Here is a 15,223-nt window from a genome sequence, read left to right as displayed (position 1 = left end):
CTAATCAATGACTAGTAATCAAGCTTCTTTTGACTTTATTAATGCATTTTCAATAGGCCAACTAAAACCAGAAAAAGTTTCAAAACATTTTTAGGGAGGTTTGCTGGGGACTTTTTAAGATAACATTTATCAGAATTGCTGGAGGTTATGGTTTAAGAATATTGAAATTTAGTAACATAAAGAGAAGGATCTGGACAGAATAATTAAAAAACGATCTCTGGTATCTTAAACCCCTTATCTTTGCTGTTCAGTTTTTTTCATGTTGCCTGTCTCTGTTGACCTATCTTTAATATGCTGATATAGTCCACCTAAAGGTTATTACCATGGCAAAAAAAGACGGCAAATATGACAATATTTATCTTATATAAACCTAGTTTTACATTGTCATCGGACCTCTCATTCGAGTGACCTGTATTTTGAAATCTCTCCGCGTTACGAGGTTGCCGGCTTCACTCTGCGGTGTTGCGCAGTGGTCGCCCTGTTTAACGCTGCGAGCTGGTCGGAGCTGCGCCATGGCGGCGCGCGACAGCAGCCCGCGCCCTCTGCAGAAGGCCATGCGGCTCGTGAAGGAGGCCATTCAGCTGGACACGAGGAACAGACAGAAGGTACAGACGCGCGGAGCCGTGCACACGTGCTGAAGCCGCTGGGCGTCTCTTCCCTTCTGGCCTGCCCGATATACTGATGTACTGATGTACTGATATACTGATGTACTGATATACTGATGTACTGATATGCTGATGTACTGATATGCTGATGTACTGATATGCTGATGTACTGATATGCTGATGTACTAATATACTGATGTACTGATATGCTGATGTACTGATATGCTGATGTACTGATATGCTGATGTACTGATATGCTGATGTACTAATGTACTGGTGTACTAATGTACTGATGTACTGATATGCTGATGTACTAATTTACCGATGTATTGATGTACTAATATACTGATGTACTGATATACTGCTGGATAACGGCCCTGCTCCTAGTAATACCTGCTCATGTCTGTCATTTAAACTGAGTTCATTAACACACCAGGAACCTTCCTGGCTGTCCCATAGTTTCTGCATTGGCTTTGTAATCCATCGAGTTGAAAAGGTGATGCAGAACTTATTGTGTTTACTTTGAAACTCTCTTTGCAGAAATGACCAAATTCTGGATATTATTATTTCATGTATTATTTCACTATGAGGCTTTTTGAGAGTCATTAGTTCTGCTTTCTGAAACCTTCAGAGGGCTGCACGGATGCTTGACGGTAGGAAGTGTCAGCCGAGAGCGTGAGGCGTTTATTTCTGCAGCTTTTTCTTTTCCTCCTCTCTTTTAGGAGGCCTACTGTGAATATTTGAGAAGTGTCAACTATATCTCTCATATCCTCCTTCAGAATGCAGTGTCTCCAGGTAAAAATTAATACAAATTAAAGCGTAATTAATGCTGTTAATACACTTGATTGAACGCGCCTAATAAAATATTTGTAGACGTCACGCAAAATGTTACATAATAACATTGATCAGTGTTGGATTTGATAAACTTTACTGAACAGTTTATGTTTTTGTTTTTTTTTAATAATCTTGGTTTGGATTGATTTTGAAGGTGATTGCATTAAAATCAGTTGTATCTCAATTGCTAATATGCTAACCATACCAGTTTATACTGGCTGGTTGACTCTTATACATAAAATAATTAGTTTTGTTGACATTACAGGTGTAATATTTGTATTTAAATCTACCAGTCATGTGTGAAACAGAGTTTCAATCTCTCTGAATGGGGTTTGCCAGCCTTGGTAGTTGAGGAGGATCTGGAGGCTGCAGAGCTTGTTAAAATGGTACGGCTCGCCGAGCAATGCTTAGAAAGAGTGAAGTCCTGCCTCGAGAGAAGGAAGGGTCCCCCCGGAGACGAGCGCCCCCCCACCACGGCCCCCGGAGACGAGCGCCCCCCCACCACGGCCCCTGCCTTGGCCCCCCCACGCTCCACAGCAGCCTGCCCCAACGCAATAGGTGAGCCGCTGTTCAAAAAGGTTTGTCCTCCTGTTCTCTGTTCTGATGCAGTATTGCATGTGAACATCCTGCTTTCATTCTCTAATGTATAGTGAATAACCTTTACAAATTGCAAAAAATACCCTAAACATAGAAAGTGTGGAAATGAAGAGAAAAGGCACTGATAAGACCTGAAATGTCTTCGTGAATAAATGCCAGAAGCTCAGTGCGGTAGAATTTACACGTAGCAGAAATCAAATGTGATCACCATCGTCTGCCCTAATGACATCACCTGAAGCGCCTGGGGCTCAGAGTAAGTGGAGCCGTGCCGTCCAGCCCAGACACAGCAGGGTCTCCGAAGCCGTAGAGGCACCCGCTGCCTTCCTGCCCCCTGAAGTCTTCCAGAAGATACAGGCGGCGGAGTCACAAGACAGCAGAAAGTGAGTCACTCGTTTCCCAACAGTTCCACTAGACAACAGTGCAGAAGGCCCCACCCAACATCACCCACCACACACACCCCTGTGGGCTGACGAACACACACTTTACTCCAGAACTGTATCGCTTAAAAAATGTTCAAACATTTTAAAAGGTAACATACTGATTATGAGCAATATAGAACACAACAGTAAAATAATAATAACTGAAAACAAAATACTTTCTAAAACAAATGTAGCATTAATTAATGACCCCATACCTCTATTAATTTATGTATTTATTGTTCACAGAGAATATATCAGAAAGCTGTCATATATATCTGCTCTTGATGATCTATAAAAGAGGCCATTTGTTATTGATCGCAAATTCTTGTTAGTCTAACTTGCAGGAGTCATTGATCTCCTGACTTTAGGTATAGCGTGTTTACTGTGGGGCTGTGTTCATTATGCAACTTTTGGACGTTCAGAGTTGAGACATTCGGAGCAGATGAACGTGGGGTTTGTCTGAAATGACATTTCACGTATACGAGGTATCTCTGGAGCGTTGGTCATAGCCTCCTGCATCATCACATCCGTGTGAAGTCATTTGTATGAGTATTTCCATTTACTGTGGACTGTCATCAGCCTTAAATCAGATCCAGTCCACAGTGAGACACACTGTTTAACATGTTTGGTCAGATCATAACAGGACTAATTAACAAGAATTAGCATTCAGGTTCCACATAAATGAGAATCACTGTTTTCTCTATTAACAGTGATTATACGCATTTCTCCAGTATTGTGAGTTTTGGCACATTTACAGTTGACTTACTCAGCAGATGCCTAAATTTAACTTGCTCTGTAGTCAACTTACTGCATAGACATCTGCTTTTACCCTTTAACCTTATATGTCTTCTAGCGCTTTAGCCTTTTTGTTGTGTTGGGGTTTGGTTTGGTTTGAACAAACTTCACACTGGAGGGACATGCTATCTGTGGACATATTTGAGTATCTCATCACATTTGAATAATCCAGATAAAAAAAGTGAAAATTCATATCTGTGAGAGCAGTAAGTTGGATGTGATCTACTATTGACTGAGATCTGTTTAATCTTTGCTTTTTACTCCACAGTATATAACGCTGCACACCAGTCTGCTGCAGATATTCCCACTGGTATTGATCCAAGAAATGGATCAGTCACAGCTATCGAGGCTGTGGTGACCTGATCCATGGAGCATACATGGAAGTTGCCAGTGTTTTATGTTTTGTTATGGATCTCCAAATGTCAGGGCTGCCTTTACCCAGAGGGGCATGTCTGGTCCTCACAAGTATGTAACCATTCTGCTGTCTCAGAAAACGCTGCCGACCCCATTCTCCTTGGGACAGAAGACACAATCCCCGGCAAAACAGCGGGGAGCAAAACAGCCTGCCAATTTTCCCCAAGCTTGAAGGGTGCTTGGCAGTGGAAATGTTGTGTGCCCAGTAGCACAAACAACCAACCAGACATACAAATAAACAAAGTTAAATGCAGTGGCAGGCTGTCTGCTCTCAGAAGTCACCTGTCTTTTCTTCAACACACAGACCACAAACATAGTCGCAAAATAAACCGACGTGTAACCGGCTATCTCAGCTAGGTTTCCATTTTCTGTCATTACACTCCCCGTGCAGGAACTCACATCTAAACATCGTGTGTGTTTCAGAGAGCTGACTCCTATTCAGGAGGCCTCGCGTTTAAACCAGAAGCTAAAGGCCAATTACGAGGCACGTCTCTCGAGACTTTCCCCGAGTCAGGCCTCACAGAAAACCTCTCTGGTAAGTGCATCCTTTGTGGGGCTAACCTGGAATAATCCAGACTGTGTTGTCTGGCAGGTTTGAAGAGGTCATTTTTATTGGGCGAGGGCTTCCGTTTGCTAATGTTTACTTGATGAACGTCTTTGTCAACTTTTGAGCAAGTCCAGTAAAATGGCTCATGGGTTTCTGCCCATGTTCTCCCTGGGCCAGGACAGAGAAACTGTTTAATATCACCTGGCTGTAGCCCAGTGAGTCATTAAAGATTTGTTTTTATCTTCCGCCCATCCCCGTATTCACATGGATCTGTAACAGATTTGTCAAAACGTAGTATTCGGTTATGTCATAGTTTTCTCATTAATATCATTAAATGATGTTTGCCTACAGTCATCCATCGTCTAACGGCTCAATACTGCAGGTGTTTATTTTTCTTTTGAGGGGGGCGGGGTTTTCTGCCTGAGGCTCCACCCACCATTAATCATCGGGGCAAGCTCGCGTTATCGGGACCCGTGACACGGGACCTGCGCGCGTCTGACCGTGTCGTTTAGAAGCAGAGCGACACGCAAGCGTTACGTCATTACCACGCTCGAGGGCGCCTTCATTTACCCTGCACGCGCGCCTGCGGACTCCTGATCGCGTTGAGCGCTGTTGCACGGGTGGATGTGGGGCTACTAACGCACCTGGGGCACATACCTGGAGCGCCATTACCACCGACGTGTGGCAGTCGTTCGCCTGATAGGGCCGCACGCTCTTGGGCTCGTGAGGAGGGCGCAGGTCCTTGGTGGAGCTGATCCAGCCGCTGCGTTTCGTCGCCTCCGTGGTCCGCACACGTCGTTGCGTTTGCGCTGCGGTTAAACGGAGTTTTACTGTCGTTTAAACGTCTGGGTGAATACGCGGCTTCGAGCTACACGAGAATGCTGCGGAGACGCGGAGACACTCCGCTGGATATTCGCGCGTACTGGAGGAAAATTAAAATGTTTCTGAAGGTGGGGTTTCATGCTGGCAGTACGCGCGTTTTTTACACGATGAAAGCGTACCTAACAGATGAGTTAATTCTGGCTTTCATGGTCTCTTATCTGCTGGCTTTGCTGCGTCTCCAGGGTTGTATCTAGATTGACTGCTATCCTTGGTCTTCCTGGCCATGACATTGTGTTTGCTGACAAGACCTGCTTAGAATAAAAACAACGCCTTTATTCTCGTTGGTCCATGTGGATCTATGAATAATGACAAAGCACTTTTGTAAGGCGCTTTGGATAAGAGCATCTGCCAAATGTAAACTACTTCTGATGGCTTAATTTATCTGCCTGATGCCAGCGGTGACTAAAGTAGATGTACCTAGTCGCAAGTCCGACGTCAGAAAGAAGGAAGGAGCTTCTTTCTGCCGTTCGGTTGTTGGTCTCATCCAATAACGTAATCTGCTACTTCGTAACATTTATGATAATTATAACTGAATTCTTAAACTGGTGTGGGTGGATGGACTCAAGAAGGAAAGTGAATTTTCATGTTGCTTTTTTGTGTAATATTTAATGTCTTTTTTTCCCATGAACCAGACGCTGTCTCTCCAGAGACAGATGACGGAGAACATCATCATAGCCAGAGCGAGGGAACAGGCTGTATCCTTTATTTTATGTGTGCCGGTCAGTCTGTCAGTCAATCAGTTGTGAGCTTGTTTAAATCTTTCAGCCGAGTCACAACCTTCAGACATGCCCAAAGCGCGGGTAGGTGTGAGTCGGCACGTCGCTGTCGTGGAGCTTGTGTTCTTCTGTCTGCTCCAAGACCACAGCGCTTCCCTGCGCCCACAGATTTGTAGTGACCATGTACTTGACATTTGTTGCATAAAATGGGTCAAATGTGTTACCTTGACTAGAAAATACAGTAAGTGTGCAAGGAGGGGAGTAATGACCTCTTAACCTCTGAAACCAAAGACATCATCATATGATCTGCAGGTGTATGAAGGCTTTGAACCCAATTAGTGCTTATATTGTACTCAACCATTTTTATTATAACCAGACAGTTTGGCTTCTGTACTAAAGTAGTGAAGTTGACTGGGAACCCAGTCACGACTGGTGAAGGAAGTGGTTGTGAAGTTAGCTTGTGGGCGACTAATACAAGCTGGTGCTCGTCACAGTCTCCTGTGTTACTAGGTTACGAGGCCTCCTCGTCATCCCCATTTCCATTTGATTGTGGTTATATAACTGGATTTCAGGATGGTTGGTTGGTGGTTGGTTATGAAGGCGATGTTATAAATTGAGAGGACGTTTTCCTTAATGCTTGAAGCTCTGCAGAAAGATGGAAGAAAGGAGACTTAGACTGGCAGGAGCAAGCCAACAGGTCAGCCAGAGCACACCTGCCCCCACGCCCCAGCACATACCTACCCCCCCCCCCCCCCCCCCCCCCCCCCCCCCCCCATGCACCTGTACAGTCTGTGACCAAAACATTGATCCCACCGTTTGGCTCAGATTTGTATCATTTTTGGTTTGCAGGAGGTTTTCATCTTCTGCTACCGTGACGCCCTGAGGAGCAGGGAACAGAGAGTACTCTATGCAAATATTTTAGAATATGAACAAGACCAATGTGAGTGTGTGCCGCTGACGGGTAGAGTTCATGTCTTTAAACTAAACGCTATCGTTACACAAATGACGCGTGTTCAGTACACGGACCATTTTGGGATCGTCTCTGACTCTACAGGACTGGCCTAAAGTTTGGAAAGCAAACCTGAAAAAGAACCCAAATGATGCCACTTTGGTTTCAGGCCTCCTCGCACATCTGCTAAGGTACCGGATAAGATTGAGCTCAGTAAACACTTAGTTAAGGACTTTATCATTTGACATATATTGATTTCTTTATGTAGAACTTTTCAATTTGGCTATAAACACCTTGTGAAGCACTTTCTGTCAAGTGTGTGGTCACCCGTGTCCCGCCACAGATCTGTCTTCTGCTCCGCAGCTGTCTAGACCACCCTGTCATGAAGCTGCTGAAAAGGCTACAGTGTGAGGTGTATCAGAGACTCTACCCCCTGGTCCGAAACTCGGCCTGTCCCGTCAGCCTGAAGCTGTCCCGGAGCGCCCAGAGTCTGGCTGGCAGCAGCCCCGACGTCCAGGTCCAGCCTGGGCTGGCGCACAGCCTGTCAGACGCATCGCTCTCCCTCTCGATGCTCCATGACCTCAACGCCGACGACGCACCCGAGATGGACTCGGAGCAGATCCAAACCCCGACCCCTCCAGACCGAGAGAACTCCTTTGAAGACCTGGAGCAGTTTTTGACACAGATGGACTGGGTTCCGGCCCCTGGCGGGGACGACACGGTCCTCGGATATGACCTTTGACTCGACCCACGGTGACCTGGAAGCACACATTCAGGACCTAGAGGAGCGAGCTCTGAAGGAACACCTGAAAGCCATAGTCAAAGACGTCATGATGCCATCGGTAGGTGAGCTCCGTTTCACTGTGCGTTTTGTTTTTTTGTTTTTTTCAGTGAGACTGTGTTAGTTTGATATCGTGCTTGCTCTGCATGAGATGCAAGTGTGTTGGGTTGTGACGTGGCAATGCTGAGTAAGTGTTTATCTGAGGCTTTGTTTGTCTGATCTCCAGATCGTTGCTGTCTCTTTGCCTGCTCTCTTTTGAATGTCTCCAACACTGCAAGCGCCAAGGACCAGTGTGTCGCATGCATAGAGGAGGTCTTCTTCATGCCGATATGGAGCCCTCTGCTGGCTCTCTTTAGGTACTGCATTATTTGTACCCTCACTAACCCGTGAGTGAATAAATTATTGCTGTGCCCTTCCAGTAGGTGGCCCTACAGCAGGAGTCATTTGTCATAGTGAAATGGGCACAAATGCCTTATGAGCAGATCTATGACGTTGGTCACCAGGGAAATGGTGTTCGGTGCAAATGAGAAAATTAAGTTGGAAGTAAAATGCATGGGTGTTACGTTCACAGATGTATCAAATGTTAGTAAAAGAGGTTTGTCTTGATGTACCTAACTAGAAGAGTTTTTTGACCACTGGACATGGTCTATGTAGGGAGGTTGAAAATACCAAGTAGAAATGAATCTGTATAGAAAGTAAACATGTTAAAATACAGTTCACATTGGCTGGTGTTAAATATGCACATTTATGCCCCACTAATAAATAGACCTGTTTGTGGTTTGCATTAACGTCACTGTTCCAAAGTGAAATGCTTTTCCTGCTATTGCGCAACACGTTCCGCATTCCGACAGAGCTCAGAGCAGCTATTGGAACGAATAACTTCCCTGCAGTAAAGATCATTTTCCTGTGTGACTTCTCCACTGCTGTGTAGATATTGTTATTCTGCATGTCAATTGGAGAGTGTCAGCAGGACGTTGAGGAAAAGCACCTTGTGTTTCAGTGTGAGGGGGGAAAATACCAGTCATGTCTGATTTAATGGTCCCCCCTTTTGTTTTTGTTTTGTTGTTTTTATTTTAAATTTTTCAGCTAATGGATTAAAATCGCACAATTTTTGCTTCCTAATGTCAGAACAGTTTGGCCAACTCTAATTTTAGTGCAAACACTTACTGAGTCTAAACAGTAGATGGCACTCTTAAGCCTGGAGGTGTGTGCGTGCCTGCGCGCGTACATAAAACAGAATCCCATTCCTCTGCAATGCCAACATGTATAACCGGTGTTTATAAAGCTGTATAGTTCATAATAATATTCTGGTGCACGTGCAATATTGTTTCTGAAATTCTTTCGTTTGTGTTCCTGGTCTTTAAGGAAAGTGCACCGGGAACGAGAGCTGGCTTTTGAGAACAGCGTTCACCTTTACCGGAATGCCTCACCTGGTGATGTCGGCGTAGCACCTAAATTATTCCCCAAGGACATGACCCTTCTCCATGGTTCCTATCCGTACGAGTGTGCTGTGCAGGAGCTGAAACAGCTGTGCAGAGATCACTGCCCTCAGAGGAAGCTGGAATGCATAGGTGAACATGTTCGACCTGGTATGGCAGTTAACTTGCTGTAACTGAAAAGCCTGTTTAAGCCATCAGCTGTGTAACGGCGTGCGTTGGAAGATGCTGAACAGTGGCTGTAATCGTCCTGTCTGCTTTCAGTGAGAACCCTGAGGCTTATCTGTGCGTGTGCGGGAGCACTACCGCCTCCTACAGGACAACAAGCCAGTGCCTCAGACTGCAGCCATGTAAGTCCAATCTCTAACCAGCTGTCCGCGCGATGCCCCCTCCTTTCTGTCAGACGTTGGCCGTGAAGGCCGGTGCCCAGCGGGGGTCTGCGTCTCGGCCGCGTCCCTCAGCGGGGGTCTGCGTCTCGGCCGCGTCCCTCAGCGGGTCACCCTGAGCTGGCCGACCTGCTAAGTAGGTCGGCCTGTCTGGAACGCGCTCTGACTGGCACGGAGCTGTCTATACGAGGTGGCGATCTGAATAACACTGAGCCCATTGCCTTTTGGCTGTAGGGAGAAAAATCTCATATAACTATGTTAAATTCCTTACCTGCGGTCATTTAAATGCAACCTGCCAAGCAAGGGAGAGAAACCTTTAGTTGGAACCGCTCTAGGTTTGTTTGGGCTGCTCTGGGTTTGACGGTGGCTAAACATTCAGCCAGCAAAGACCTTTTTCTAGTCGAGTAGTTACTCTACCTACCGGCCTTCAGCTGGCAGGGTTCTGGATGCATTCACAGAGCGAAATGTCCCTGACCCAGTTGCTGTGCTCGTGTTTCCTGCCACTGTATTGGTCTGCCTGAACACTGCCCTGTGGATCTGGCAGGAGTTGCCTGCTGAAAACCCGTGTGCGTGCAAGATTTCGTGGAGCTATATGTGTGCTAAATCACAAACAGACAGCCAGCCCCACACCACTGTTCTGCTGCGATGGTTAATCTGTTTTCCTCAGACCCAGCTGGAATCACGACCATAAAAACGTTGGCACGTGCGACATGTTGACCACTCTGGCAGGGAAGGTTTTGGTAAACTTTGACCACGACCACCATGACAAACCTAAACACTGGCACGCTCACCAACCCTGAACGCCCTCCTGCCTCACTTTTTCCTTCAAAGTCCTTCCTTTATACATCTCTCTCCCTCTTTCGGCGTACCATCTGGGTTTTCTCCATGCGTGTGTCTACTAGGGGTTTCTGCTCGCCAGGTCAGACACGGCATAGTTGCCTCGGGGGGGTTGTGGAGGGGTGTGTGTGTGCGTGCGTGCGTGCATGATTGCATTCAGCCTTGCCCTTAAACACTGGCTGTGAAATGTGAGGATGGTATTTATTCCCAGAGGTGACTGGTCCCGTGTAATAAGCAGAACGGGTTGAATTGCCTGCAAACGTGGGGGGGGGGGTTGGCCATTGACCTCGTTGGCGAGTCGTTTGGGTTTTGCTTACACATGCCTGCACACGAACAGTTCGCCTGTTCCTGCCCTTTCTCCGGCATGCTGGCTTTCATTGTGTCTAATCTCTCTAGTATCTCCGTGTGCACTGGAGAGTGTCCCCTTATATCTCGGTCCTCTCCTCTTTCAGTCTGGGTTTTGTTCTCTCCATTTTCTTAAGGCGTTCGGCTCGGGGGCGGGGGGATTTGGGCCATGCACTTGTCGTCATGGAGCTTCAGTTTTCCTGGGTTTTTCTTCTTCACTGCCCCTCCTGCCTAATCTCCCGTCCTAAAAACCTTTTCACTCTTCTGTGAACTTTGTTTTTTTTCTTCCCTTCTTCACATTATTGACACATCGGTGCTTTTTGTGTATTTTGGCAAAAGCGCCCAAAACTAAGTTTTATTAGCCTGCGATCCAATCACGTATGATGAAGAATCGGGCAAGACGGAACAAGAACCCCAGACGTACAGCGATGGGTTCTCCAGATGTCCTTTTTGCGAGGTGGTCCCGCAGACCTGGCTTCTACCCCGGCGTCCCGCCCCTCCGCCCTGCGTGCGGTGCTGGTGGGGAAACGGGACACCCAGCCTGCTTGTCACGCGAGTCCTGCTCTCGCTCTCCTAGTGTATGGGTGCCAGTGACTCGTAGGGAAGGAACTGTGCCTGACGCCGTGAATGCAGGCTTAGTAACGCTCGCCTAACCAGGCTGTCCATGTCATTTGGTGGCGGTTCTGTTCGTTTGACGGGCTGATGTGACTGCTTCTCACCCCTTTCCTCACCTCCCCCTACCCTGGTTGTCTCCCGCAGAGGCGCAGACGACCCTCCCTAACCCATCCTCTCGTTATGTGGCCCTGCGCAAGTGAGCTCCCACAGCTGGTTGTCCGCGTGCGCCGCCCTGGAGGACTTCATCCACGAGGGGTGAGTGGCCTCTAGTGCGGGAAGCCCACACCCTCCCCTCCCACGGCAGGACGCGAGGGTGGTGTCGCGTGCCTGCCCAGACCACAGCGCACAGCCCTGTTTGTCGGGTCCAGGCCGCTCTTTTACGGCTCGGTTGCGCTGGCAGTGAAGTGGAGGTTCGCGGCTTCTGTGGTCTGACTGTTTTGTTTCTGTCTCCATAAAAATCCAGATGAGCGTTTGTGGAAGTTTACGTTGCTCGGCGGTCTGGACGAGGCTCTAAGTGCCACAATCGAGCAACCTCCCTGTTCAGAACACGACGGGTCTTTTTGTTTGTGTTCAGGAAACTTTCTTCTCCGCTCGGTCGTGACGCGGCACGTTCACACAACACGCTGAGCCTGGCCGTTCTCCGTCGAGATCGCGTTTGTCAGTAGTGGAGGTCGCCGAGGTTGACTGGAGAGCACGTGATGTGGTCTTCTCAGAAACACTTCTCGTTATCCCACGATGCTCCTCGCCACACCTTCTGTTCGCAGCTGTGCGCCCCGCCGATAGGGCAGGCGCATCCACCCCACTCGTGAGGAGTGTTTAAAATGGACGTGTTCCCCCAGGTATCTATCGGGGAGGAGGGATACGTCTAACCTCCATGCAGAGTGCGCTGACGTACGTGGAGTCGTTGCACATGGGCGGAGCTTCGCACCAGGCGGCCAGGTCCACCTGAGACAGGTAAGCTGCCATACGGCAGGGTCCTATACGCACCTCACAGTGCGCCGCTGTACGTGTTTCACATGTGGATGACATATAGCCACTCGCATGTTAAAAGTGCACAACAAACATACTGGACTGCTTATATTGGCCTTCAGTGTTTACGTGGGGCAGGTGGTTAAGGTACCGGACTAGTTGCCAGTTCATGTTGCCACTGTTGGGCCCCCTGAGCAAGACATTTAACCCTCAATTACTCAAGTTGTGTTCAGTCAGAATTGTAAGTCACTTTGGATAAAAGCGTCAGCTAAATGCCGTAAATGGAACGTACAGAATGTTCTGGCTATCAGTCAATCATAAACCATTGGCTTCGTTTGATTCTAAAAACAAGGACTATATATTTGAACCTTTAAACTGTTATTAAAACAAAACCAATTAAATTAAGCCTTACGTAGTTTGTTCTTGTCCAAAAATATCAGTGCACCAACCAGTCCCTACATGAACTGACTGTCCCAGGGGGTGAGGCTAAGCTATGGAAATTAAAGTGTGCGTGCGTGCGTGTGTGCCACTCTGCGGAGCATCTAGTCTTATAACCTTTGTGCCCTGTCCAGAGAAACAGCCTCCTCTCAGTCAGAAAGAATCAAATCGTGATCGTAGCTCCCTTATCAAACCTCGGTGAGGCAGTTACCCAAGCGTTTAACTTCACTCGAGTCTCTGCGACGTCTACGCACTGCTCATCCACGCTCTCAAACCTAGAGGTTCATGACCTCTTTCTGCATGCACACCCCCCTCCCGTGGGCGGAGTTGAGTCCCTCCCCCTCGGCCGTGTGTGGCCTGTACGAGGCAGTTCACAAAGAGGGCAGCAGCAGCGGACCAGCTGCATGAGACCAGAGCCTACTGGCAGTCTGCCAGTACACGGCTAAAATGTGAAGTTTGTCGCCGTTGCTATGGAGAGTGATGGACTGTGCCGTCATCTCTGCTGCCAGTGTGATGAACTAACTGGCCTCATTAAAAACGCCACTCTAATGCAAATCATATATAAGGGTGGACTTAGTAATGAGTTAACGTTAATGCACTCGCACTCCAACTTCTCGGGCCATGTGTGTGAGAGATTAGCGCTTAGTCAGTGCATCTGAAAGGCTGACACCAGCACACTTATACGTTCCTCCTAAGCCTTTGTGATCAGGGTTTTGAAGCACTAGCGTCTGCACTGAGGGCTACTAATCTCATCCGCTGTTGTCCTCCGAGTCTGAAGTGTAGTTTTACAGACGCGTTTTTCGTAGTTCGTATGTGTTGCTCTCTGATTCTTTTCTCCTTCACTTCACATGTGGTAGTGATGTCTTTATGAAGTGTGTGTGTGTGTGTGTGTGTGGCTAGTGGAGGGAGTTGCTTTTCATGCTTGTATGACCATTCTGTCTTGTCCCTGTTTCAGCTGCAACAAGAGGGTGTGTTCAGCAGGCCCACCCCCCTCAGCCCAGGTCATGATGCCTCTTCCGCGTCACGGCTCCCCATGCTACCCCTCTGGTCTCTCCACCGGCAGAGCCGTGGAGGAGGGAGCTCGGCGTGTCCAGGGTGCGTCCAGGCTCGGTCTTTGCTAGACAGTTGGAGCCTGTCCCACTTCTAAAGACCGTGAAATTTGCAGGATCAGGGAACGGTCTCGTCAGATTGAGAGACTCGGAAAGATGAGATGGTGTATTCTCCCCAGCCTCTTTTATTTCCCTCCTGATGCCGCCGTTTCAGCTTTTACCGTCAGCCTGTGCTTCTCTGTAACACTGCAAAGCGTCTACCATCTTAAATTTAACCAGGCTCGTTCAGATGTGTTCAGGTAGAATAACGTTGGCAAAATTTTGTTCAATTTAAAAATGTTGTACAAGGTCATCTGTGAGAAGATTGCGTGCCAGGCCTGTGAGGACCTACGTTTTAATGACGTCGTTTTCAGCAATATTTTATCACTAGTGCATGAGAAGAGCTTGGTACCTGCCCAGCGGAAAGGGACTTCAGTCCGAAATATTCCTCACTTGTCGGACCGGGATGAGGTCCGTGCAGCCAGATGGGGTCGGAGTTTGACCCCCGTCCACGTTTCTCAAAGATTTATTTGCCTTGTAAAGTGTGACCACCGTTTTATTTTAGATTTGATGCACGTGTTGCGGTGACTTGCGTTCTAATGAATGAGTACCAGTGCTGGTTGCATCACTGTAATGTACTTGGCCAGTTTTTCGGACCCAGTCTGAGGTGTGTGTGTGTGTGTGTGTGTGTGTGTGTGTCCCTCACACACACACACACACACACCCCTGCATGCTCCTCTACTGATTGGATGTTTTAGGTCATCTCTTCTCCTAATGATGCAGTTTTCAGCTGTATTTAATAAATGTAGAACTTTAGTTCATAGCAGTTCCCACATTTTCTTTAAAAAAAAAAAAAAAGTTATTAGAGAAGTGTTGGGCTTTACTTTGTTTTTTTGTATTAATATTTCTTTGATGGTTTTTATTTTATTTTTATTGTAATGTGATGCCATTCTGATGTTTACATGTATTTTATCCCCCCTTTTCAAAAACAAATCTGTCTGAAATGAGATGAGGGGAAGAGAAAAGTGTAAGAAGTGACGTTGCTTTTCCGTGTGTCTCCTGTCTTTATTAACGCAGAGGCCGTTCTAAACGTGTGTGTGTATACCTGGACCTGGTGCAGACCACTGCAGAGACTGCGAAGTAGAATGATTGCGTTGTGTGTGTGTGTGTGTGTGTGTGGTGCACTGGAATTTCTAACAATAAAGACATGAGTAACCTTTACCTCAAGATGCCCTTTACAGCTTTCACTTTGCTGACATTTGTAGTGGTTTTTGTTGTTTTTAAGTGCGTGTTGGGTTATTTGATTTGTTGCTGTTGGGGTTTTTTTTGCCTCCCCTGGAAATAAACCCTCCTGTTTCAAACTGAGAGCCTGCCCAGAAAGTCAAGGACAGGGGTGTGTGGGGTTGAGAGTGAAGATGTACTGTACAACCATGTTCCCCAGACACGAAACCTTCCTCTCTGAATCAGGACGAGGGTTGGCCTCTCCCCTGGGATAGGGGATGGCTTAATCACTAAAGTGCCTGCTGCCATGTGGGAGTGTCCTGAAGCCCTAGCTGTTGTGCTGTCCCTA

The 15,223-nt window shown here is 47.4% G+C and overlaps 1 protein-coding gene across 1 annotated transcript; it reads left to right on the top strand.

The window, feature by feature from the left end:
- The first annotated feature begins 479 nt into the window (after positions 1-479).
- Positions 480-14,469, top strand: vps9d1 (VPS9 domain containing 1). Its single transcript, XM_035525456.1, is given in 22 exon segments — positions 480-605; positions 1,328-1,400; positions 1,779-1,997; positions 2,275-2,416; positions 4,088-4,199; positions 5,726-5,788; positions 6,453-6,488; positions 6,490-6,506; positions 6,659-6,689; positions 6,692-6,757; positions 6,864-6,949; positions 7,122-7,482; positions 7,484-7,608; positions 7,766-7,805; positions 7,807-7,895; positions 8,905-9,110; positions 9,240-9,271; positions 9,273-9,325; positions 9,394-9,497; positions 11,303-11,354; positions 11,978-12,112; positions 13,521-14,469. Coding segments are annotated over 21 exon segments (2,130 nt in total). The 5' UTR covers positions 480-512; the 3' UTR covers positions 12,108-12,112; positions 13,521-14,469.
- The last annotated feature ends 754 nt before the right edge of the window (positions 14,470-15,223 follow it).

This window comes from Electrophorus electricus, chromosome 4 (assembly GCF_013358815.1).
Source record: "Electrophorus electricus isolate fEleEle1 chromosome 4, fEleEle1.pri, whole genome shotgun sequence".
NCBI lineage: Eukaryota > Metazoa > Chordata > Actinopteri > Gymnotiformes > Gymnotidae > Electrophorus > Electrophorus electricus.
The sequence above is the reverse complement of the archived record's forward strand: the minus strand, read 5'-3'. Positions and strand labels throughout refer to the sequence as shown.